The following is a 26,726-nucleotide window of genomic DNA, read 5'->3' as shown; positions in this document are numbered from 1 at the left end:
GTTGTTCTGAGCGTCGCTCCTCCGCCCTCCGTTGTTGTTGGAGGGCGACTACCTTCAACTGCCCAGTAGCATCCTTCACGAGCCTCCTCCACAGAGGCCGATCTTGACACCGCTGGTACCAGTCATCGGCAAGTCCACTCAGCTCCACGTCTTCCTGTACCACATCACTCCATCTCTTCTCTAGCCCGTGCCGCGCCCGCTTAGCCCCCTCAATCCGGCCGAACAAAAGCTGTTTCGGCATGCGGTGGCTGGGCATGCGGGCTACATGACCCAGCCATCGCAGCCTTGCCTGCCGGAGGAGCTCACCGATGGGACCTTGCCCAGATCTTTCAAGGATTTGTGAGCTCCTCACACAATCCAGTCTGGTTAAACCCAGGATGGATCGTAGGCAGGCCAGCCTAAATTTTTCTAACCGGCGAAGATGTTCCATTAGGGGGGTCCACGTTTTGCAAGCGTAGAGAAGGGAGGGAATGACCGTGGCCGAGAAGACCTGAAGCTTAGTGCAGAGCGACAGACCAGGTAGCTTCCACACAGCGTTACGCAACCGATGAAAAGATATTGCCGCTCGACTGATTCGGAGTGAGATCTCTGCTGTTAAACTGGAGCCAGTCATAAGCACACTGCCCAGGTATGGGAAACTCTCCACTCTCTCCACAACTGCCCCATCACCGATTGGGAGTTGTGGGGGTGGAGTGTCCGATGGTACAAAATACCCAGGCAGGTGCTTAGTTTTGGTGGGGCTGATGGTAAGGCCCCACCTATTAGTGGCACGCTCCAGTCTCAGCAGCACCCTCTACACACACACATTCACCCACGTTGGGTTCGTGGGGGGGTCACCTGGTACCCTGAGTTTTTACCCGAGGGGCACCTAGCGGGGATGTCCCACGGTTTCCCAGTGCCAGGAGATTGGCCGACCCCCCCCTCCCCCCCCCCAGGCCGAATTGAACTTCGGCCACGTGAATTAGCTTAAATTTGTATGGGCATGACGAGCTCATGGAGCAAACTGCAGTGAGAAGACGCCCAGCACAGGGGCATAGGGCCTTGGGGGAGCAAGGCTCTCAGCGAGCGCAAGGGAGAGCCACACGCCAGATACTGTAGGGGCGGGGCATCGGTTGAAAATTGAAAGCTAGGCGCCCGATTCCCAATTCAGGGAACACCACGTGACCCTCGATTTTTTGATTCGGAGGAGACAAAGGGAAGGGAAGGGAAAAAATGTTAGTCAGTTCTCCTCGAGCCGTTCAGCTACCCGGTCGGACTCCCAGCCGCTCGCAACGTCCGAGCGACGCGGGCGAGTACTGCTACGACTCGACCCCAGGCAGAGACCGCTCGGACCCTCGTACCTCCGACTCCCATCGCGTCCGTGAGACACCGTGAGTACGTCCGCAGGGTGAGAAGTAGCGTAAGGGTCCTCCTCGGGTTTGAATTTTGCTCCGGGCCAAGCAGGGTTTTTCTTTAGGCGCGCCATTAATAAACTTTTGCATAGACCACCGACGCCGCGTGCTTTCTGTGTGTGTGGGGAGAGCGTAGGTGTGGTGTGAGTATGCGCGTACGTGTTATGCGCGCCAGTATTCAATCATAAACGATCGCTGACGTTCGTGTTTGTGTTTACATGGCGCGTTTCACGCAATGTGTTCACGTAGCGACGATAGCACTCGGCGGTGGAAAGCGCGAATATTATCGTCAACCCGGCCGTCGTTGTTGCACGCGTGCCTGCACGGGCACGCGGGCAAGCAGCCACCTCGACATTAGTAGTGGTGTGCGTGGGGAGTGTGTTTGGATAACCCGAGGCGGTGGGGAGCCAGCCACTAGCCATGTCCCACAGAGAGGACGCTGGTGCGGGGAGGCCGATGGCAGCCCGGCGAGATGGGGCGGGGGAGGAGGGGGGAGAGGAGGAGGGGGCCATTAGCCTCCACACGAGCAGCACCGATAAGGCCGGCACGGCACACGAGGGGGTGGGTGGTCAAGCACCACGCCCGGCCGCCTTTGTCTCCCCAGTGGCGATGCTTTTACGCACCACACCAGGCTGAGTCGACCTAGGGGAGGTTCAGATAATGGTCACTGGGTGTTGGTGGCCGTGAGCAGGAATCGAACTCGGGTCGCTGGGTTTGCGGAGCGGCGTAGCGCTGACGGCTTGCACCACTGCTCCCTCACCACCACCACTTGTCAGACGAATCCAAAGCAAACAACACGACCCTTGCTCGCATTTCACGCTGGGGTTAATCACCAGCGTCGTGACCCCCGTGGTAGGGGTCCCGTGGTGCGGGTCACGTGGTGGGGGTCCCGTGGACACCCCACAATGGGGGTCTGGGCTGTCGCGGCTTCCTCTGGCGTGCCGAGATAATTAGTCGCATCAGTTTGGCACGCGTCCATCACGGCTGCTCTAAGGGACCCCGCGTGAACTTTTAGACTCGAGTCAATAAGCAGTCTCTCTCTCTCTCTATGTGTCTCTATATAAACAGGCTGTGTGTGTATAGATAGATAACTCACAATTGTCTGTCCGTCAGTCATACTCTGTATCACCCAAACGGTAAGTGACATCTAATAGAGGTAGTTCTTTTTTTTGGGGTGGTTAGAACGCGTAAATGTAAATATTGTGTCGTTAAATCCGCCACCACCCGACGTAGCCAATCACTAAAAAGGTGGCGTTTCACGTCAACAAAACGTGGTCAATTTGTTACTGAGTACAGCACCGACCGGTTGTTGTGTGTTGGAGAGTCAAACCCACATTTTAACGGGAGTAACGACACACATCTATAGCGTTGGTGTACGGTGCCTTTTCTGGAAGATTTTTGCTGTTTTTTCCTGGATTTTTCTGTTTGCGCATAGTCACTTTAAGATGTTTTCTTGTTCATGTTTTTTAATTTGTTGCGGTTGCACCCGATTCAAGAGACGAATGGCTCACAGGGCTATACCAAATAAATTAAACTTAAAACTTAACCTGAATGTACACTGAGGGAAAAAGCATTTGATCCCCTGCTGATTTTGTACGTTTGCCCACTGACAAAGAAATGATCAGTCTATACTTTTAATGGTAGGTTTATTTGAACAGTGAGAGACAGAATAACAATAATAAAATCCAGAAAAACGCATGTCAAAAATGCTATAAACTGATTTGCATTTCAAAGAGGGAAATAAGTATTTGACCCCTCTGCAAAACATGACTTAGTACTTGGTGGCAAAACCCTTGTTGGCAATCACAAAGGTCACACGTTTCTTGTAGTTGGCCACCAGGTTTGCACACATCTCAGGAGGGATTTTATCCCACGCCTCTTTGCAGAACTTCTCCAAGTCATTAAGGTTTCGAAGCTGACGTTTGGCAACTCGAACCTTCAGCTCCCTCCACAGGTTTTCTATGGGATTAAGGTCTGGAGACTGGCTAGGTCACTCCAGGACCTTAATGTGCTTCTTCTTGAGCCACTCCTTTGTTGCCTTGGCCGTGTGTTTTGGATCATTGTCATGCTGGAATACCCATCCACGACCCATTTTCAATGCCCTGCTGAGGGAAGTAGATTCTCACCCAAGATTTGACGGCACACGGCCCTGTCCATCGTCCCTTTGATGCGATGAAGTTGTCCTGTCCCTTTAGCAGAAAAACACCCCCAAAGCATAATGTTTCCACCTCCATGTTTGACGGTGGGGATGGTGTTCTTGAGGTCATAGGCAGCATTCTTACACGGCGAGTTGAGTTGATGAGTTTGGAATCTGATTGATTGATTGCTTCTGTGGATAGGTGCCTTTTATACAGGTAACAAGCTGAGATTAGGAGCACTCCCTTTAAGAGTGTGCTCCTAATCTCAGCTTGTTACCTGTATAAAAGACACATGGGAGCCAGAAATCTTTCTGATTGAGAGGGGGTCAAATACGTATTTCTCTCATTAAAATGCCAATAAATTTATAACATTTTTGACAAGCGTTTTTCTGGATTTTTTTTAATTGTTATTCTGTCTCTCACTGTTGAAATAAACCTACCATTAAAATTATAGACTGATCATTTCTTTGTCAGTGGGCAAACGTACAAAATCAGCAGGGGATCAAATACTTTTTTCCCTCACTGTACATACGAGATCTAACCACCCCCATAAAAAGTTAATCTGTATTATGGATAATATTGCTCGCGAAATCCTTCGCCTTGCCGAACTGGTAAGTCACACGCCGCAAGCACTCTGGCTCCCTAACCCCATGCAGCTGCTGATGCCGCTGCTATCATTTGTGGTAGCCAGGGTGGCTTCAGAAATGATAACCTCATCGGTCAGTGGGGCTTTGCCTGCTAAAAATAAAATCATACAATTTTTGTTTAGTGATTTGCTCACAATTTCCTACAATCTGCCCTCCTGCCGTATGTTTAGTGTTGTGTTTGTTGTTGTAGTTTTTTGACCCGACTGGACATCTGTTAACAAAGAGCTTGATAGCTCATCTGATTCCTCCGCCAGTATAAATACAATATTGTAATTCTGTCATGAATTGGATCATAACAACGGCAGCTTGAAACGCTGCAATGCCATCGCACAGAAGTCGATGGCTCTCGTCGGGAGATGGAGAGAGAGAGAGAGATGGAGAGAGATATATTGAGAGAGATAGAGAGAGATAGTGAGATAGACTTTTCACTTTAAAACAACTATTATTGCTGCAGAGAGAGATAGAGAGAGACTTTTAAACAACTTTTATTGCCGCCAGCAGCAACAGCACCGGAGGCGATTCCGATACGAAATACACAAAGTCACCAGCAAACAAATAATCGCTATAAATCCACGCGCTGTGCCGCTAAATGCGCCGCGCACAACACGAAATGAAAGCCACGTGGTGGTGGTGGTGGTCATCGCGCACGTCACGGTGACGAGCGAGCGCTTCAGAAGATGAACACGTGGGGTGCCGTTCACGCTGGTACAGAGAGGGGCTTTTCCGGCTCCCAAGCGTTCGAAGAAGACGAGCACATCACGGACATGTGTGTGGTACGCGTGCTCCAGCCGGAGCCGCGCCTTGAGCAGGCCCCTGAACACTGGAAGCACAGAGCAGCCGTCAGTGTCACCTTCCAGCATATTTTTCCTCGTTCTCTACACCGCCATCTTCGCCTGAACACAGGCGAAGATGGCGAGGTCATGGCGCTCGTTATCCAGGTAAGGCACCCAATATATGAAGCTGCTGTTGTAGAAGGGCACCCCCAGTTTCCCGAAGATGTCCCCCAAAAGGCGGAACATTGGTTTGAGCCGCTGGCAGCGCAAGTACTGGTGGGGCAGATCCTCCCTGGGACCGCAGGTAATGCACCAAGTCTGTTACCCCCGGCGAGATTCGGCTGAGCCACACGGCCGATGGCAATGTGCGGTGTGCCAATGTCCACTGGAGGTCACCGCAGCGTTTGGCTACGGGAGACACTTTGTACATTTGTTTCCACTAGGGGGCGGTCGCAATGAGGGGGGGGGGGAGAAATGGTCTCTCCATTTTGTGTCCAGTAGGTCGGCCAGGTCCCGGGAATGCAGCGCCTTGACACAGCCACGTGTCGAGTGCTTTGTTCGGGGCGCTCTTCAGGGGGACGTTCCTGCAGCCTCGGAGCATCAGTAGCTTGCCGGAGTCGCTGTGGTCAGGGGGGTGTGCGCAGGAGACGTACAACTCCGGGAAGGAGGAGGAGAGGGGGGAGGGCCACCACCGTCCCACGCGTCTCCAGCTTCAGGCGCAGTTCCTTCATGGCGCGGAGCGACGTCCCGCAGCAGCTTCTCCCCGGCCAGCGTGGAGCGGAGTCCCCTAGCGGTGATGGCGATCTCAGCTGCGATCTTCCACTCGGGCTGGTGGGGCCTGCACGAGGTCGAAGACCGTCCGCAGCCCTGCTGATGTGAGGCGTAGAGCCAGGGTCCTCTCTCCTCTGATCCCCTGGAAGAGGCCGTTGCAGAACGAGGGGCTCGTTCAGGAGCTTCGTAAGGTCGTAGGGCGCCGTGTGCGTTCTGCTCCACTCGAAGCTCCGCCACGCGTCCAAGAGGCTCTGGTGATAACCTGGCAGCCTCGTGTAGTCGACCAGGCTGAGGTCCGTCAGGAAGTGCTCCTTTCCGCACCCCAGGAACCCCCCTGCATTCCTCAGCAGGGCGAGGGCCGGCGACTTCCAGGGTAGCACCTCCCGGTCGTACAGCAGCCGCCTGACTGCCATGAACCTGAAACTCGTGACCCTGGCGGCGACGTCTACCAGACTCTGGCCGCCCTCGCAAACCGCAAGGCAGAGAACGCCCGGCCTGAGCCGGTGTTTCCCATGCCAGACGAAGTGCGCGAGTGAGCGGTTGACTCTGGTGAGTAGCCAAGCAGGAGGCTCGAGGGCCTTGGTCTTGTGCCACAGCACGGATGCTGCCAGGGTGTTAGTGATGAGCACTCGGCCCCTGCAGGACATCTGCGGAGCGAGGGGTGCCCATGTCAGTAATTTAGCCTCGATTGTGTCGGCCAGCTCGGTCCAGTTGTTCAGAGCGACGTCACGTGGTTTCCCCAGGTAAACGCCCAGGTACTTGAAGAGATAGAGAGAGATATATAGAGGGAGATAGAGGGGTCGACTTGGGGGGCGGGGGAGAGGACGACTCAGAGAGAGAGATGGCGAGAGAGGACGACTAACACCACCACTACTAACCACCACTACCACCACCACCACTACCACCACCACCCCTACTACTACCACCACCACTACCACCACCACCACTACCACCACCACCACTACCACCACCACCACCACCACCCCTACTACTACCACCACCACCACTAACACCACCACTACTAACCACCACCACCACCACCACTATCACCACCACCCCTACTACTACCACCACCACCACCACTAACACCACCACCACTACCAACAACAACAACCGCCATTCGCCACTAAGTGGCGGTGACGTCACCACGACGCTTGTGCCAGGCTATGTGCACCGTGAGGCCACGTGAAGTGTCGAACGCCCGCTGGCAGGAGGTCACTGGGCAGACCCAGGTGCCACGGGTCGACTGACTGAGATGACTGGCTGATGCACCACCTGTGCCCCCTACTGTGCCAACCTGCTGTGCTTTAGCCACCCGGCGCTCCGCTCGTTGTTCTGAGCGTCGCTCCTCCGCCCTCCGTTGTTGTTGGAGGGCGACTGCCTCCAACTGCCCAGTAGCGTCCTTCACGAGCCTCCTCCACAGAGGCCGATCTTGACACCGCTGGTACGAGTCACCGGCAAGTCCACTCAGCTCCACGTCCTCCTGTACCACATCACTCCATCTCTTCTCTAGCCCGTGCCACGCCCGCTTAGCCCCCTCAATCCGGCCAAACAAAAGCTGTTTCGGCATGCGGTGGCTGGGCATGCGGGCTACATGACCCAGCCATCGCAGCCTTGCCTGCCGGAGGAGCTCACCGATGGGACCCTGCCCAGATCTTTCAAGGATTTGTGAGCTCCTCACACAATCCAGTCTGGTTAAACCCAGGATGGATCGTAGGCAGGCCAGCCTAAATGTTTCTAACCGGTGAAGATGTTCCATTAGGGGGGTCCACCACCACTACCACCACCACTACCACCTCCCCACCCTCTCCCCGCAGGGAGTGACTGGCGATGTCTCGTCTCTGGCTGCTACCGCTGCTGCTTCCACTGCTGGGCTCCCAAGCACTGGCAGCTGACGGTGCCGCGAAGTACTGCCCCGGGCAGTGCTGCTGCGATTGCGAGGATGGTGAGGCGGGGAATTAGGACTAAATTATTGCGACGGTGGCGGTGGTGATGGTAGTCGTGGTGGGTTGGTGGTAGTAGTGGTGGTGGTAGTGGCAGTGGTGGTAGTGGTGGTAGTAGTAGTGGTGGTGATGATGGTAGTAGTGATAGTGGTGGGTTGGTGGTAGTAGTGGTGGTGGTAGTGGTGGTAGTGGTGGTGGTGCGAGTGATAGTGGTGGTAGTGGTGAGTTGGTGGTAATAGTGATGGTGGTAGTGGTGGTAGTGGTGGTGGTGCGAGTGATAGTGGTGGTAGTGGTGGTCGTAGTAGTGGTGGTGGTGATGATGAACATCGGGGAGCGGTGGTGTAGTGGTCAGCGCTACGCTGCACAATCAACCTTGGAGCCCGGGTTCGATTCCCACTCAAGGGACAATGGCGGCGACCATTTTCTGAACCTGTCCTGGGCCTCCCCTAGGTCGACTCGGCCTTAAATGAGTACCTGGTGCGATGTGTAAACATCGCCACTGGGGGAGACAAAGGTGGCCGGGCGTGGTGCTGCCCACCAACCCCCTCGTGCGCCGTGCCGGCCTTCATAGGTGTTTAGTTAAGTGTCCTTACCCCCGCACCTGCAGATTAGCACGGTTGGCTACGTACAGTGTGAAATAAGTTCAACATACACACATACACAGAGACACATAGACACCCAGACCCATAGAGACACCCATAGAGACACCCACAGAGACCCACGGATTAACACGGATGGCTACGTACGGTGTGAAATAAGTTCAACATACACACATACACAGAGACACATAGACACCCAGACCCATAGAGACACCCATAGAGACACCCACAGAGACCCACGGATTAACACCGATGGCTACGTACGGTGTGAAATAAGTTCAACATACACACATACACAGAGACACATAGACACCCAGACCCATAGAGACACCCATAGAGACACCCACAGAGACCCACGGATTAACACGGATGGCTACGTACGGTGTGGAATAAGTTCAACATACACACATACACAGAGATACATAGACACCAAGACCCATAGAGACACCCATAGAGACACCCACAGAGACCCACGGATTAACACCGATGGCTACGTACGGTGTGAAATAAGTTCAACATATACACATACACAGAGACACATAGACACCCAGACCCATAGAGACACCCATAGAGACACCCACAGAGACCCACGGATTAGCACGAATGGCTACGTACAGTGTGAAATAAGTTCAACATACACAGAGACACATAGACACCCAGACCCATAGAGACACCCATAGAGACACCCAAAGAGACCCACGGATTAACACCGATGGCTACGTACGGTGTGAAATAAGTTAAACATACACACATACACAGAGACACATAGACACCCAGACCCATAGAGACACCCATAGAGACACCCACAGAGACCCACGGATTAGCACGAATGGCTACGTACAGTGTGAAATAAGTTCAACATACACAGAGACACATAGACACCCAGACCCATAGAGACACCCATAGAGACACCCACAGAGACCCACGGATTAACACGGATGGCTACGTACGGTGTGAAATAAGTTCAACATACACACATACACAGATATACATAGACACCCAGACCCATAGAGACACCCATAGAGACACCCAAAGAGACCCACGGATTAACACCGATGGCTACGTACGGTGTGAAATAAGTTCAACATACACACATACACAGAGACACATAGACACCCAGACCCATAGAGACACCCATAGAGACACCCACAGAGACCCACGGATTAGCACGAATGGCTACGTACAGTGTGAAATAAGTTCAACATACACAGAGACACATAGACACCCAGACCCATAGAGACACCCATAGAGACACCCACAGAGACACACGGATTAACACGGATGGCTACGTACGGTGTGAAATAAGTTCAACATACACACATACACAGATATACATAGACACCCAGACCCATAGAGACACCCATAGAGACACCCACAGAGACCCACCGATTAACACCGATGGCTACGTACGGTGTGAAATAAGTTCAACATACACACATACACAGAGACACATAGACACCCAGACCCATAGAGACACCCATAGAGACACCCACAGAGACCCACGGATTAGCACGGATGGCTACGTACAGTGTGAAATAAGTTCAACATACACAGAGACACATAGACACCCAGACCCATAGAGACACCCAGAGACACCCACAGAGACCCACGGATTAACACGGATGGCTACGTACGGTGTGAAATAAGTTCAACATACACACATACACAGAGACACATAGACACCCAGACCCATAGAGACACCCATAGAGACACCCACAGAGACCCACGGATTAGCACGGATGGCTACATACAGTGTGAAATAAGTTCAACATACACAGAGACACATAGACACCCAGACCCATAGAGACACCCATAGAGACACCCACAGAGACCCACGGATTAGCACGGATGGCTACGTACGGTGTGAAATAAGTTCAACATACACACATACACAGAGACACAGACACCCAGACCCATAGAGACACCCACAGAGACCCACGGATTAGCACGGATGGCTTGCGTTGCGATCGAAACGTAATGATCTATTTTTTTTATATATAAAAGGGAAATGTGTGAATATGTGCCTGTTCGAAATGTTTAGCATACTTCCCGACATGCAACAAACCTGAAATTTGGCATGTGGACAGCTTCCAAACTGTACACAATGCAAAAAGTATAAAAATAGAAGGGAAACAATAAAATAATAAAAATATAAAAGAATAAAATTCTCACGACGTTGTGGTTTTCACACCGGACGATGATTGCTTGTGTTGCAGTCGAAACGTCGTGAGAATTTTATTGTTTTATATTATTACTATTTTATTGTTTCCCTTCTACGTGACTTTACCGAAAGAACCAAGAATATGAATCCCTGCATTCACAAAAGCTTTAAATAAAAATATAAAAATTGACTTTTGTATTTTGGGGGGTGGGGGGGGGTGCACAATCATGGATATAATATTTTGCACGGCAAGTGAGCGGTGACGTCACATCTGTGATGTCACTGCGGCAGCGTCACGCAGTGTGCCTGCTGACGTCAGCGTATGATGTGCGAGTCAGCGTATGATGAGTGAGTCAGCGTATGATGTGTGAGTCAGCGTATGATGTGTGAGTTAGCAGCAGCGTGAGTGAGTGTATGATGTGTGAGTCAGCGTATGATGTGCGAGTAAGCGTATGATGTGTGAGTCAGTGTATGATGAGTGAGTCAGCATATGATGTGTGAGTCAGCAGCAGCGTGAGTGAGTGTATGATGTGCGAGTCAGCGTATGATGAGTGAGTCAGCGCATGATGTGTGAGTCAGCAGCAGCGTGAGTGAGTGTATGATGTGCGAGTCAGCGTATGATGAGTGAGTCAGCGTATGATGTGCGAGTCAGCGTATGCTGTGTGAGTGAGTCAGCAGCAGCGTGAGTGAGTGTATGATGTGTGAGTCAGCGTATGATGTGCGAGTAAGCGTATGATGAGTGAGTCAGCGTATGATGAGTGAGTCAGCGTATGATGTGTGAGTCAGCAGCAGCGTGAGTGAGTGTATGATGTGCGAGTCAGCGTATGATGAGTGAGTCAGCGCATGATGTGTGAGTCAGCAGCAGCGTGAGTGAGTGTATGATGAGTGAGTCAGCGTATGATGAGTGAGTCAGCGTATGATGTGTGAGTCAGCGTATGATGTGTGAGTGAGTCAGAAGCAGCGTGAGTGAGTGTATGATGTGCGAGTCAGCATATGACGCGTGAGTCAGCGCATGATGTGTGAGTGAGTCAGCAGCAGCGTGAGTGTATGATGTTTGAGTCAGCGTATTATGTGTGAGTCAGCGTATGCTGTGTGAGTGAGTCAGCAGCAGCGTGAGTGAGTGTATGATGTGTGAGTCAGCGCACGATGTGTTAGTCAGCGCATGATGAGTGAGTCAGTGTATGATGTGTGAGCGAGTCAGCGGCAGTGTGAGTGAGTGATGTGCGAGTGAGCCAGCACACGATGAGTGAACCTGTGTATGATGAGTGAATGGGTCAGTGGTTGTGCGAGTGTATGATGTGTGAGTGAGTAAGCGCATGATGAGCGAGTCAGTGAATGGTGTGAGTCGGTGCATGATGTGTGAGCGAATCAGTGTATGATGTGTGAGTGAGTCAGTGCATGAAGTGTGAGTGAGTCAGTGCATGATGTGATTGAGTCAGTGCATGATGTGTGAGTGAGTCAGTGTATGATGTGTGAGTGAGTCAGTGCATGATGTGTGAGTGAGTCAGTGCATGATGTGTAAGTGAGTCAGTCCATGGTGTGAGTGAGTCAGTGTATGATGTGAGTGAGTCAGTGCATGATGTGTGAGTGAGTGTATGATGTGTGAGTGAGTCAGTGCATGATGTGTGAGTGAGTCAGTGCATGGTGTGTGAGTGAGTCAGTGTGTGATGTGTGAGTCAGTCAGTGCATGGTGTGTGAGTGAGTCAGTGCATGGTGTGTGAGTGAGTCAGTGCATGGTGTGAGTGCGTCAGTGCATGATGTGTGAGGGAGTCAGTCCATGGTGTGAGTGAGTCAGTGCATGATGTGTGAGTGAGTCAGTGCATGATGTGTGAGTGAGTCAGTGTATGATGTGTGAGTGAGTCAGTGTATGATGTGTGAGTGAGTCAGTGCATGATGTGTGAGTGAGTCAGTGCATGGTGTGTGAGTGAGTCAGTGTATGATGTGTGAGTGAGTCAGTGTATGGTGTGTGAGTGAGCCAGTGCATGGTGTGTGAGTGAGTCAGTGCATGGTGTGTGAGTGAGTCAGTGTATGATGTGTGAGTGAGTCAGTGTATGATGTGTGAGTGAGTCAGTGTATGATGTGTGAGTGAGTCAGCGCATGATGTGTGAGTGAGTCAGTGTATGATGTGTGAGTGAGTCAGTGCATGGTGTGAGTGAGTCAGTGCATGATGTGTGAGTGAGTCAGTCCATGATGTGAGTGAGTCAGTGTACGATGTGTGAGTGAGTCAGTGCATGATGTGTGAGTGAGTCAGTGTATGATGTGTGAGTGAGTCAGTGTATGATGTGTGAGTGAGTCAGTGTATGATGTGTGAGTGAGTCAGTGCATGATGTGTGAGTGAGTCAGTGCATGGTGTGTGAGTGAGTCAGTGTATGATGTGTGAGTGAGTCAGTGCATGGTGTGTGAGTGAGTCAGTGCATGGTGTGTGAGTGAGTCAGTGCATGATGTGTGAGTGAGTCAGTGTATGATGTGTGAGTGAGTCAGTGCATGGTGTGTGAGTGAGTCAGTGTATGATGTATGAGTGAGTCAGTGTATGATGTGTGAGTGAGTCAGCGTATGATGTGTGAGTGAGTCAGAAGCAGCGTGAGTGAGTGTATGATGTGCGAGTCAGCATATGACGCGTGAGTCAGCGCATGATGTGTGAGTGAGTCAGCAGCGTGAGTGTATGATGTTTGAGTCAGCGTATTATGTGTGAGTCAGCGTATGCTGTGTGAGTGAGTCAGCAGCAGCGTGAGTGAGTGTATGATGTGTGAGTCAGCGCACGATGTGTTAGTCAGCGCATGATGAGTGAGTCAGTGTATGATGTGTGAGCGAGTCAGCGGCAGTGTGAGTGAGTGATGTGCGAGTGAGCCAGCACACGATGAGTGAACCTGTGTATGATGAGTGAATGGGTCAGTGGTTGTGCGAGTGTATGATGTGTGAGTGAGTAAGCGCATGATGAGCGAGTCAGTGAATGGTGTGAGTCGGTGCATGATGTGTGAGCGAATCAGTGTATGATGTGTGAGTGAGTCAGTGCATGAAGTGTGAGTGAGTCAGTGCATGATGTGATTGAGTCAGTGCATGATGTGTGAGTGAGTCAGTGTATGATGTGTGAGTGAGTCAGTGCATGATGTGTGAGTGAGTCAGTGCATGATGTGTAAGTGAGTCAGTCCATGGTGTGAGTGAGTCAGTGTATGATGTGAGTGAGTCAGTGCATGATGTGTGAGTGAGTGTATGATGTGTGAGTGAGTCAGTGCATGATGTGTGAGTGAGTCAGTGCATGGTGTGTGAGTGAGTCAGTGTGTGATGTGTGAGTCAGTCAGTGCATGGTGTGTGAGTGAGTCAGTGCATGGTGTGTGAGTGAGTCAGTGCATGGTGTGAGTGCGTCAGTGCATGATGTGTGAGGGAGTCAGTCCATGGTGTGAGTGAGTCAGTGCATGATGTGTGAGTGAGTCAGTGCATGATGTGTGAGTGAGTCAGTGTATGATGTGTGAGTGAGTCAGTGTATGATGTGTGAGTGAGTCAGTGCATGATGTGTGAGTGAGTCAGTGCATGGTGTGTGAGTGAGTCAGTGTATGATGTGTGAGTGAGTCAGTGTATGGTGTGTGAGTGAGCCAGTGCATGGTGTGTGAGTGAGTCAGTGCATGGTGTGTGAGTGAGTCAGTGTATGATGTGTGAGTGAGTCAGTGTATGATGTGTGAGTGAGTCAGTGTATGATGTGTGAGTGAGTCAGCGCATTATGTGTGAGTGAGTCAGTGTATGATGTGTGAGTGAGTCAGTGCATTGTGTGAGTGAGTCAGTGCATGATGTGTGAGTGAGTCAGTCCATGATGTGAGTGAGTCAGTGTACGATGTGTGAGTGAGTCAGTGCATGATGTGTGAGTGAGTCAGTGTATGATGTGTGAGTGAGTCAGTGTATGATGTGTGAGTGAGTCAGTGTATGATGTGTGAGTGAGTCAGTGCATGATGTGTGAGTGAGTCAGTGCATGGTGTGTGAGTGAGTCAGTGTATGATGTGTGAGTGAGTCAGTGTATGATGTGTGAGTGAGTCAGTGTATGGTGTGTGAGTGAGCCAGTGCATGGTGTGTGAGTGAGTCAGTGCATGGTGTGTGAGTGAGTCAGTGTATGATGTGTGAGTGAGTCAGTGTATGATGTGTGAGTGAGTCAGTGTATGATGTGTGAGTGAGTCAGCGCATGATGTGTGAGTGAGTCAGTGTATGATGTGTGAGTGAGTCAGTGCATGGTGTGAGTGAGTCAGTGCATGATGTGTGAGTGAGTCAGTCCATGATGTGAGTGAGTCAGTGTACGATGTGTGAGTGAGTCAGTGCATGATGTGTGAGTGAGTCAGTGTATGATGTGTGAGTGAGTCAGTGTATGATGTGTGAGTGAGTCAGTGTATGATGTGTGAGTGAGTCAGTGCATGATGTGTGAGTGAGTCAGTGCATGGTGTGTGAGTGAGTCAGTGTATGATGTGTGAGTGAGTCAGTGCATGGTGTGTGAGTGAGTCAGTGCATGGTGTGTGAGTGAGTCAGTGCATGATGTGTGAGTGAGTCAGTGTATGATGTGTGAGTGAGTCAGTGCATGGTGTGTGAGTGAGTCAGTGTATGATGTATGAGTGAGTCAGTGTATGATGTGTGAGTGAGTCAGCGTATGATGTGTGAGTGAGTCAGAAGCAGCGTGAGTGAGTGTATGATGTGCGAGTCAGCATATGACGCGTGAGTCAGCGCATGATGTGTGAGTGAGTCAGCAGCAGCGTGAGTGTATGATGTTTGAGTCAGCGTATTATGTGTGAGTCAGCGTATGCTGTGTGAGTGAGTCAGCAGCAGCGTGAGTGAGTGTATGATGTGTGAGTCAGCGCACGATGTGTTAGTCAGCGCATGATGAGTGAGTCAGTGTATGATGTGTGAGCGAGTCAGCGGCAGTGTGAGTGAGTGATGTGCGAGTGAGCCAGCACACGATGAGTGAACCTGTGTATGATGAGTGAATGGGTCAGTGGTTGTGCGAGTGTATGATGTGTGAGTGAGTAAGCGCATGATGAGCGAGTCAGTGAATGGTGTGAGTCGGTGCATGATGTGTGAGCGAATCAGTGTATGATGTGTGAGTGAGTCAGTGCATGAAGTGTGAGTGAGTCAGTGCATGATGTGATTGAGTCAGTGCATGATGTGTGAGTGAGTCAGTGTATGATGTGTGAGTGAGTCAGTGCATGATGTGTGAGTGAGTCAGTGCATGATGTGTAAGTGAGTCAGTCCATGGTGTGAGTGAGTCAGTGTATGATGTGAGTGAGTCAGTGCATGATGTGTGAGTGAGTGTATGATGTGTGAGTGAGTCAGTGCATGATGTGTGAGTGAGTCAGTGCATGGTGTGTGAGTGAGTCAGTGTGTGATGTGTGAGTCAGTCAGTGCATGGTGTGTGAGTGAGTCAGTGCATGGTGTGTGAGTGAGTCAGTGCATGGTGTGAGTGCGTCAGTGCATGATGTGTGAGGGAGTCAGTCCATGGTGTGAGTGAGTCAGTGCATGATGTGTGAGTGAGTCAGTGCATGATGTGTGAGTGAGTCAGTGTATGATGTGTGAGTGAGTCAGTGTATGATGTGTGAGTGAGTCAGTGCATGATGTGTGAGTGAGTCAGTGCATGGTGTGTGAGTGAGTCAGTGTATGATGTGTGAGTGAGTCAGTGTATGGTGTGTGAGTGAGCCAGTGCATGGTGTGTGAGTGAGTCAGTGCATGGTGTGTGAGTGAGTCAGTGTATGATGTGTGAGTGAGTCAGTGTATGATGTGTGAGTGAGTCAGTGTATGATGTGTGAGTGAGTCAGCGCATTATGTGTGAGTGAGTCAGTGTATGATGTGTGAGTGAGTCAGTGCATTGTGTGAGTGAGTCAGTGCATGATGTGTGAGTGAGTCAGTCCATGATGTGAGTGAGTCAGTGTATGATGTGTGAGTGAGTCAGTGTATGATGTGTGAGTGAGTCAGTGTATGATGTGTGAGTGAGTCAGTGCATGATGTGTGAGTGAGTCAGTGCATGGTGTGTGAGTGAGTCAGTGTATGATGTGTGAGTGAGTCAGTGCATGGTGTGTGAGTGAGTCAGTGCATGGTGTGTGAGTGAGTCAGTGCATGATGTGTGAGTGAGTCAGTGTATGATGTGTGAGTGAGTCAGTGCATGGTGTGTGAGTGAGTCAGTGTATGATGTATGAGTGAGTCAGTGTATGATGTGTGAGTGAGTCAGCGTATGATGTGTGAGTGAGTCAGAAGCAGCGTGAGTGAGTGTATGATGTGCGAGTCAGCATATGACGCGTGAGTCAGCGCATGATGTGTGAGTGAGTCAGCAGCAGCGTGAGTGTATGATGTTTGAGTCAGCGTATTATGTGTGAGTCAGCGTATGCTGTGTGAGTGAGTCAGCAGCAGCGTGAGTGAGTGTATGATGTGTGAGTCAGCGCACGATGTGTTAGTCAGCGCATGATGAGTGAGTCAGTGTATGATGTGTGAGCGAGTCAGCGGCAGTGTGCGTGAGTGATGTGCGAGTGAGCCAGCACACAATGAGTGAACCTGTGTATGATGAGTGAATGGGTCAGTGGTTGTGCGAGTATATGATGTGTGAGTGAGTAAGCACATGATGAGCGAGTCAGTGCATGGTGTGAGTCGGTGCATGATGTGTGAGCGAATCAGTGTATGATGTGTGAGTGAGTCAGTGCATGAAGTGTGAGTGAGTCAGTGCATGATGTGATTGAGTCAGTGCATGATGTGTGAGTGAGTCAGTGCATGATGTGTAAGTGAGTCAGTCCATGGTGTGAGTGAGTCAGTGTATGATGTGAGTGAGTCAGTGCATGATGTGTGAGTGAGTGTATGATGTGTGAGTGAGTCAGTGCATGATGTGCGAGTGAGTCAGTGCATGGTGTGTGAGTGAGTCAGTGTATGATGTGTGAGTCAGCGCACGATGTGTTAGTCAGCGCATGATGAGTGAGTCAGTGTATGATGTGTGAGCGAGTCAGCGGCAGTGTGCGTGAGTGATGTGCGAGTGAGCCAGCACACAATGAGTGAACCTGTGTATGATGAGTGAATGGGTCAGTGGTTGTGCGAGTGTATGATGTGTGAGTGAGTAAGCACATGATGAGCGAGTCAGTGCATGGTGTGAGTCGGTGCATGATGTGTGAGCGAATCAGTGTATGATGTGTGAGTGAGTCAGTGCATGAAGTGTGAGTGAGTCAGTGCATGATGTGATTGAGTCAGTGCATGATGTGTGAGTGAGTCAGTGTATGATGTGTGAGTGAGTCAGTGCATGATGTGTGAGTGAGTCAGTGCATGATGTGTAAGTGAGTCAGTCCATGGTGTGAGTGAGTCAGTGTATGATGTGAGTGAGTCAGTGCATGATGTGTGAGTGAGTGTATGATGTGTGAGTGAGTCAGTGCATGATGTGCGAGTGAGGCAGTGCATGGTGTGTGAGTGAGTCAGTGTATGATGTGTGAGTCAGTCAGTGCATGGTGTGTGAGTGAGTCAGTGCATGTTGTGTGAGTGAGTCAGTGCATGGTGTGAGTGAGTCAGTGCATGATGTGTGAGGGAGTCAGTCCATGGTGTGAGTGAGTCAGTGTATGATGTGTGAGTGAGTCAGTGCATGATGTGTGAGTGAGTCAGTCCATGATGTGTGAGTGAGTCAGTGTATGATGTGTGAGTGAGTCAGTGTATGATGTGTGAGTGAGTCAGTGCATGATGTGTGAGTGAGTCAGTGCATGGTGTGTGAGTGAGTCAGTGTATGATGTGTGAGTGAGTCAGTGTATGGTGTGTGAGTGAGTCAGTGCATGGTGTGTGAGTGAGTCAGTGCATGGTGTGTGAGTGAGTCAGTGTATGATGTGTGAGTGAGTCAGTGCATGATGTGTGAGTGAGTCAGTGCATGGTGTGTGAGTGAGTCAGTGTATGATGTGTGAGTGAGTCAGTGCATGGTGTGTGAGTGAGTCAGTGCATGGTGTGAGTGAGTCAGTGCATGATGTGTGAGTTAGTCAGGCCATGGTGTGAGTGAGTCAGTGTATGATGTGTGAGTGAGTCAGTGCATGATGTGTGAGTGAGTCAGTGTATGATGTGTGAGTGAGTCAGTGTATGATGTGTGAGTGAGTCAGTGTAAGATGTGTGAGTGAGTCAGTGCATGATGTGTGAGTGAGTCAGTGCATGGTGTGTGAGTGAGTCAGTGTATGATGTGTGAGTGAGTCAGTGCATGGTGTGTGAGTGAATCAGTATATGGTGTGTGAGTGAGTCAGTGCATGATGTGTGAGTGAGTCAGTCCATGGTGTGAGTGTGTCAGTGTATGATGTGTGAGTGAGTCAGTCCATGATGTGAGTGAGTCAGTGTATGATGTGTGAGTGAGTCAGTGTATGATGTGTGAGTGAGTCAGTGTATGATGTGTGAGTGAGTCAGTGCATGATGTGTGAGTGAGTCAGTGCATGATGTGTAAGTGAGTCAGTCCATGGTGTGAGTGAGTCAGTGTATGATGTGAGTGAGTCAGTGCATGATGTGTGAGTGAGTGTATGATGTGTGAGTGAGTCAGTGCATGATGTGTGAGTGAGTCAGTGCATGGTGTGTGAGTGAGTCAGTGTATGATGTGTGAGTCAGTCAGTGCATGGTGTGTGAGTGGGTCAGTGCATGGTGTGTGAGTGAGTCAGCGCATGGTGTGAGTGAGTTAGTGCATGATGTGTGAGGGAGTCAGTCCATGGTGTGAGTGAGTCAGTGTATGATGTGTGAGTGAGTCAGTGAATGATGTGTGAGTGAGTCAGTGCATGATGTGTGAGTGAGTCAGTATATGATGTGTGAGTGAGTCAGTGTATGATGTGTGAGTGAGTCAGTGCATGATGTGTGAGTGAGTCAGTGTATGATGTGTGAGTGAGTCAGTGTATGATGTGTGAGTGAGTCAGTGTATGATGTGTGAGTGAGTCAGTGCATGATGTGTGAGTGAGTCAGTGCATGGTGTGTGAGTGAGTCAGTGTATGATGTGTGAGTGAGTCAGTGCATGGTGTGTGAGTGAGTCAGTGCATGGTGTGTGAGTGAGTCAGTGCATGGTGTGAGTGAGTCAGTGCATGATGTGTGAGTGAGTCAGTCCATGGTGTGAGTGAGTCAGTGTATGATGTGTTAGTGAGTCAGTGCATGATGTGTGAGTGAGTCAGTGTATGATGTGTGAGTGAGTCAGTGCATGGTGTGTGAGTGAGTCAGTGCATGGTGTGTGAGTGAGTCAGTGCATGATGTGTGAGTGAGTCAGTGTATGATGTGTGAGTGAGTCAGTGCATAATGTGTGAGTGAGTCAGTCCATGATGTGAGTGAGTCTGTGTATGATGTGTTAGTGAGTCAGTGCATCATGTGTGAGTGAGTCAGTGTATGATGTGTGAATCAGTGTATGATGTGTGAGTGAGTCAGTGTATGATGTGTGAGTGAGTCAGTGCATGATGTGTGAGTGAGTTAGCGCATGGTGTGTGAGTGAGTCAGTGCATGATGTGTGAGTGAGTCAGTGCATGATGTGTGAGTGAGTCAGTGCATGGTGTGTGAGTGAGTCAGTGTATGATGTGTGAGTGAGTCAGTGTATGGTGTGAGTGAGTCAGTCCATGGTGTGAGTGAGTCAGTGTATGATGTGAGTGAGTCAGTGCATGATGTGTGAGTGAGTGTATGATGTGTGAGTGAGTCAGTGTATGATGTGAGTGAGTCAGTGCATGATGTGTGGGTGAGTCAGTGTATGATGTGTGAGTGAGTCAGTGCATGATGTGTGAGTGAGTCAGTGCATGGTGTGTGAGTGAGTCAGTGTATGATGTGTGAGTCAGTCAGTGCATGGTGTGTGAGTGAGTCAGTGCATGGTATGTGAGTGAGTCAGTGCATAATGTGTGAGTGAGTCAGTGCATGATGTGTGAGGGAGTCAGTCCATGGTGTGAGTGAGTCAGTGTTTGATGTGTGAGTGAGTCAGTGCATGATGTGTGAGTGAGTCAGTGCATGATGTGTGAGTGAGTCAGTGCATGATGTGTGAGTGAGTCAGTGTATGATGTGTGAGTGAGTCAGTGTATGATGTGTGAGTGAGTCAGTGCATGATGTGTGAGTGAGTCAGTGCATGGTGTGTGAGTGAGTCAGTGCATGATGTGTGAGTGAGTCAGTGTATGATGTGTGAGTGAGTCAGTGTATGATGTGTGAGTGAGTCAGTGTATGATGTGTGAGTGAGTCAGTGCATGATGTGTGACTGAGTCAGTGTCGGCTCCCTCTGCTCGCGTTGTCGCCCCCCCCCCTCGGCTCCGAGCGCCCCGGGAGCGCGCGCCTCAGAATCCAAGTCTCGGGCGAAGCCGGGTAGTGAAGCTAATTCATTATATAAAAATAACAGATCACATTGCTTGTGCTGTTTGCGTTGCGATAGAACCGTCGTGATCTATTACTATTTTGTCTACCTACATGAATTTAGCATTGAAATAACTAGGCGAATTTCAACATAGCCATTCTGTGACCAGTCACAAGCTAATCACTCAGTTATTTCAATGCTAAATTCGCCTAGTTATTTCAATGCTAAATTCTCCTGTTTGATTTGTACTAGTTGCCTCGGTGAATGTATATGCTCTGACTTTAACATAGCTATTTCTGTGACCAGTTACAAGCTAATCACTCAGCTATTTCAATGCTAAATTCTATGCTAATTCCTGTGTCAATGGGTGCCTCTGCGGATGTGTATACTTTAACTTAGCTATTTCAACGCTAAATTCTATGCTAAGTCCTTTGTCAAGGGGTGCCTTTGCGGATGTGTATGCTTTAACTTTAACATAGCCATTTCTGTGACCAGTCACAAGCTAATCAATCAGTCATTTTAATGCTAAATTATATGCTAATTCCTTTGTCAAGGCGCTTTGTTTCTTCTCACACAGCTTAAAGGTCGTGAACTGAGCGTGGCTTTTTCACTCCAGCGCTGTCCTCCAGACAGTCTCGTCCCTTCACCTGATGAAGGCCGCTTGTGTTGTGGCCGAAACGTCGTGAGAATATTATTGTGTTATTTTATTTTATCAATTTATTATTTTTTTCTCATTCTACGTGACTTTACCGAAAGAACCAAAGAAGAAGACCAACTTATTTGAAACGCGAGAGGCTATATTATTGTTATACGAGAATTGGGCTTGTGTATATGTAAGCGTAGCTCTTACGTAACCACTTAAAGTGCGGTTTACAGTTTTTAAAATGGAAATGCCTTTGGATTACGTCCCACGTTTTTTTTTAATTGGCGGGGCGGCTTGTCTAGAAATGTATTTTAATTAAATTCATATCAAATATTGGAGGCCCCCCATCTACCTGACCGATTTGCCACACCGCCCCCCTGAGCCGATGATGTGGTGGCTACCCCGCAACAATAGAGGCAGGTCTCAGAGTACGCGGCGGGGGTCAGGTTCCGTGTACCCCCCCCCACCACCGCGTAAGTGCGAATTGACGTAAGTTGGGGTACGCCTATACGAGTGTAGATACAATGTATAAATATATTGCGATATACTACAACTTTACTATACACTACTATATTACTATATACTACTACTACACTATACACTACCATATTACTATATACTACTACTTTACTATACACTACTATATTACTATATACTACTACTTTACTATACACTACAATATTACTATATACTACCATATTACTATATACTACTACTTTACTATATACTACTATATTACTATATACTACTACTACACTATACACTATATTACTATACACTACCATATTACTATATACTACTACTTTACTATACACTGCCATATTACTATATACTACTACTACACTATACTACTATACACTACCATATTACTACATAGTACTACTGCACTATACTGCTATATTACTATACACTACCATATTACTATATACTACTACACTATACTACTACATTACTATTCACTACCATATTACTATATACTACTACACTATACTGCTATATTACTATACACTATTATATTACTATATACTACTACACTATACTACTATATTACTATACAATACCATTCTACACTACTATATTACTATACACTACCATACTACACTACTACATTACTATACACTACCATACTACACTACTGCATTACTATAAACTACCATATTACTATATACTACTACTTTACTATACACTACCATATTACTATATACTACTTCTACACTATACTGTTATATTACTATACACTACCATACTACACTACCATATTATTATACAATACTATACTACACTACTAAATTACTATAGACCACTATACTACACTACAATATTACTATATACTACCATATTACTATATACTACTACTTTACTATACACTACCATATTACTATATACTACTACACTATACTGCTATGTTACTATACACTATTATATGACTATATACTACTACACTATACTACTATATTACTATACAATACCATACTACACTACTATATTACTATACACTACCATACTACACTACTACATTACTATACACTACCATACTACACTACTACATTACTATAAACTACCATATTACTATATACTACTACTTTACTATACACTACCATATTACTATATACTACTTCTACACTATACTGCTATATTACTATACACTACCATACTACACTACCATATCACTATACAATACTATACTACACTACTAAATTACTATAGACCACTATACTACACTACAATATTACTATATACTACCATATTACTATATACTACTACTTTACTATACACTACCATATTACTATATACTACTACTACACTATACTGCTATATTACTATACACTACCATACTACACTACCATATTACTATATACTACTACTACATTATACTAATATATTACTATACACTACAGTACTAGACTACTATCTTACTATACACTACTATACTACATTACTAAATTACTATAGACTACTAGACTACACTACAAAATTACTATATACTACTATATGAGAAGAGGGTTTTCCCTTTGTTTGGCAACAAAACAGCTGTGTTAAGATGTTAAAACACCAAACTGAAACCTTTTTATATGGAATCATGTCTGCATTAACCACAAAAAAATGCTCTGAAAGTATGATGCATTGTCTTTGAAACTGATTGGTCCACACCAGAGACAGCTTTATTTTGAGAGCCTTGTCTCAAACGGTGTTAGACCAGAGGACGCCAAAAGCGTACTACTATATTATTATACACTATATTACACTATACCACATTACTATACACTACTATATTACTATGTACTACTATATTACTATAAACAACTATATACGCTACTATACACTTCTATATGCTACTATATTACTATGAGTCTATATACATAATGTAAGAGTGTATATAAATGTTTAATGAATGACAGGACTGTACAGTAAATGATTCACTAATCATCGGTAGCATTCAGGTCAGATCTAACACCTTTTTTTGGGACTCTTTTCTTTCGTGGGCGATGGCTACACGCCGTCAAAGCCATGGCTCACGTGATGGCAGGGGTGGGGGGCGATTTTACGAGTCACAAAAAGTAAGCGTGAATCTGGGGGGTGGGGGGTCGTGTATGAGCGGATCTGCGTACTCTGAGCTCTTGACTGCACATTCTTTTTAAAATCTTGATTTGAAGCTTTCGTGACTACAGGAATCCATACTCTCTGGTTCTTTAGGTAAAGCCACGTAGGTAGAAAATAAAATGAATCACGATGTTTCGGCCGCAATACATGCGGAAGTCCTCAGGCAAAAATAGTGGGAGAGCTGCCACAGACACGGGGTTATATTTGTTGAGTTAATGTGGAGAATATAGGGAGAGAGATTAGGGGAGAGATTAGCAAGTCAAAGTTAATGAGAACGACTTAGAGAGAGAGACAGAACGACTCAGAGAGAGAGAGAACGGCTCAGAGAGTAGCCGCGCCAGTGAGACACACAGCCTGTAGGATATCAAGGGCCATCGATACATCGAGGCTAAGGGAGGCCATGTAAGTGATACCTCAGCCCGTTAATGCAAAGGCATCAAACAGGTCAATGCAAATCAGAAAGTCGGAGGGTAACAGCCAAACGGTAGGCAAGGTGGAAGCATCACAGCAAGTTATGACTATGCTCTTTGGTTCTATTCGGTAAAGTCACGTAAAAAAACAAAAAATAAAAAAAATTCACGACGTTTCGGCCACAACACAAGTGGCCTTCACCTGATGAAGGCCACTTGTGTTGTGGCTGGAACGTCGTGAATTTTTTTATGTGACTTTACCGAATAGAACCAAAGAAAATGGATCCTTGCAGTCACGAAAGCTTTAAATCTAGAAGTTGTGACTAACCAGGTGAATAACGTCCTTCCAATGGTTGCTCAGCTTATACCCATTTCTGTGTTTATATATCTTAATGGCTTCATGGACAAATCTTTAATGGTAGCCCGAAGGTATGCAGAGTACCTGGGACTCGGAAAAAAACAATGTCATGCGAGCCTAATGCGTCATAGCAATGGTCAGCCACGAAAGAGGTTTTCGTTCTGCCGTGTTTCAAATCTGCCTTGTGTTCGCGAACACGGTCCGAGACATGTCGTTTTGTTTCCCCAATGTAACTGCTACTACAGACCAGGGCGGCTACGCCAAGATGCCCAAGTCCGCCTTCACAGCCAAGCTGTCGATGCCCAGACCTGCGTCAGGAATTCCCATAAAGTTCGACGTGATGCTCACCAACAGCGGGAACCACTACGATCCGAGCACGGGAAAGTTCACGTGCGTCTACCCGGGCACCTACTACTTCGTGATGCACGTGTGCTTGTTCGGGGAGAGCGTGTACGCGCACCTGAAGAAAAACGGGCAGGTGATGCACAAGTTCCACAGCGCTTGGGTGCCTGGCTGGCCTGGAGTGGCCCTGAGTGGTGGTGCCGTGCTGAGTCTCAAGGCGGGGAATCAGGTCTGGTTGGAGGTGACGGGTACCTACAATGGAATCTTCGTGCGCAATGATATAGACAGCTCCTTTTCTGGCTTTCTCCTGTCGCCCGAGTGAATCAGACTCGAGAGCGCAACAAGGGGCGTTTGCAGGTAGAATTATGGTGCTATGAATCTAAATGCATACTTCTCTGAAGGCGAGCATCATTTATCAATTACTATTTGATTTTGGGATGAAAAAAAATAACCCTTTATGAATAAATTTTTTAATTTGAATTATTTAAAAAAGCTTCACGCTTTTCTGGCGTAAAATTTAAGACATATTTTATAACAGGGCATAAAGTCTGCATTCACGTCACAGACTTGTGGTACAACATTCAAACATGCTTTGATAGTGTATGCAGTATCCTTGAAACTGATTAGACTACACCAGAGATCGGCTCCTTCGTGGCTTTGTTTCACCACCAGTGTTAGACTAGAGGCTGCCAAGAGGAGGACAGTACAAGGACAATGCAAAACCTAAAATGATTAACAGCTCTGGTTAAGCAGTTATATATATGGGATCTACTGGTGTAAGGATAAATCTTGACTTAAAGCTTTCGTGACTGCAGGAATTCATATTCTTTGGGTCTTTCGGTAAAAAAAAATGACAAAAACTAGGACGTTTCGATCGCAACACAAGCGATCGTCATCAAGTGAAGATGATGATGATCACTTGTGTTGCAATCGAAACGTCGAAGTTTTTTCTATTTTTTTAACCGACCTCCGTGACTTTACAGAAAGACCCAAAGGATATGGTGTAAGGATGTTAAGACATCCTTGGATAGCGTTTTCGTAAGACATGGGGATATCATAAACACCGTAACTGCCACGAGGAGGCGCTACTGCATAAGGATAGCGAGGATGTGGCCTTCTAGATGGTTATTGGTTGTAAGGTTTGAAAGAGGGGGAAGGCGGGAATATTTGAAAGAGTCAATGAGGGAGGATCCGTTGGGGACTGTTCGAAGGGCAGCAGAGAGATTGGTTAGAAGGACAGCATGGGCTAGGATTGGAGAGGGGGATAGGTAGAGGGAGGGGGGAACGAGGGGCGCTCGGGAGAGAGAAACAAGGGAATGGAGTTGGCTGGTGGTAGGCACTGGATGTTGTTGTTGTTAAGGACAATAAACTTCATCCTTTGGAGTCCTTCACTGCACTGACAAAAAGGGTGCCAAAGAGGCATATTTATGATTTTTTCATTAAAGTATTTTTCTGTTAAAGTGAGATTCAATAAGTCCACTTACACCGGAGCAACTACTCACCTCCATAACAAAGTTGACAAATCGCTGCCGTTAAGGTTTGTGAAGTGACGATTCTGTAATCTGTAAAGTGTATTCCTGAATGTGATTAAAGTACACTCCGAAACTCTTTTATTGTACTGGTGTTTTTGTTGTTCTCTCGCTGAGATCGCAACGTCTGCGATTCTTACCAAACGCCATCGTACGAAAAAA

The 26,726-nt window shown here is 47.9% G+C and overlaps 1 protein-coding gene across 1 annotated transcript; it reads left to right on the top strand.

Moving 5' to 3' along the window:
- The first annotated feature begins 2,392 nt into the window (after positions 1-2,392).
- On the top strand, positions 2,393-26,643 carry LOC116956652 (complement C1q tumor necrosis factor-related protein 5-like). Its single transcript, XM_032978424.2, has 3 exons — positions 2,393-2,527; positions 7,538-7,665; positions 24,939-26,643. Exons 2-3 carry the CDS (start codon positions 7,551-7,553, stop codon positions 25,355-25,357), a joined length of 534 nt encoding a protein of 177 aa, XP_032834315.1. The 5' UTR covers positions 2,393-2,527; positions 7,538-7,550; the 3' UTR covers positions 25,358-26,643.
- The last annotated feature ends 83 nt before the right edge of the window (positions 26,644-26,726 follow it).

The sequence above is a fragment of the Petromyzon marinus genome, chromosome 66, assembly GCF_048934315.1.
Source record: "Petromyzon marinus isolate PM22_M1 ecotype Great Lakes invasive population chromosome 66, UKy_Petmar_22M1.pri1.0, whole genome shotgun sequence".
Taxonomy (NCBI): domain Eukaryota; kingdom Metazoa; phylum Chordata; class Hyperoartia; order Petromyzontiformes; family Petromyzontidae; genus Petromyzon; species Petromyzon marinus.
The sequence above is the reverse complement of the archived record's forward strand: the minus strand, read 5'-3'. Positions and strand labels throughout refer to the sequence as shown.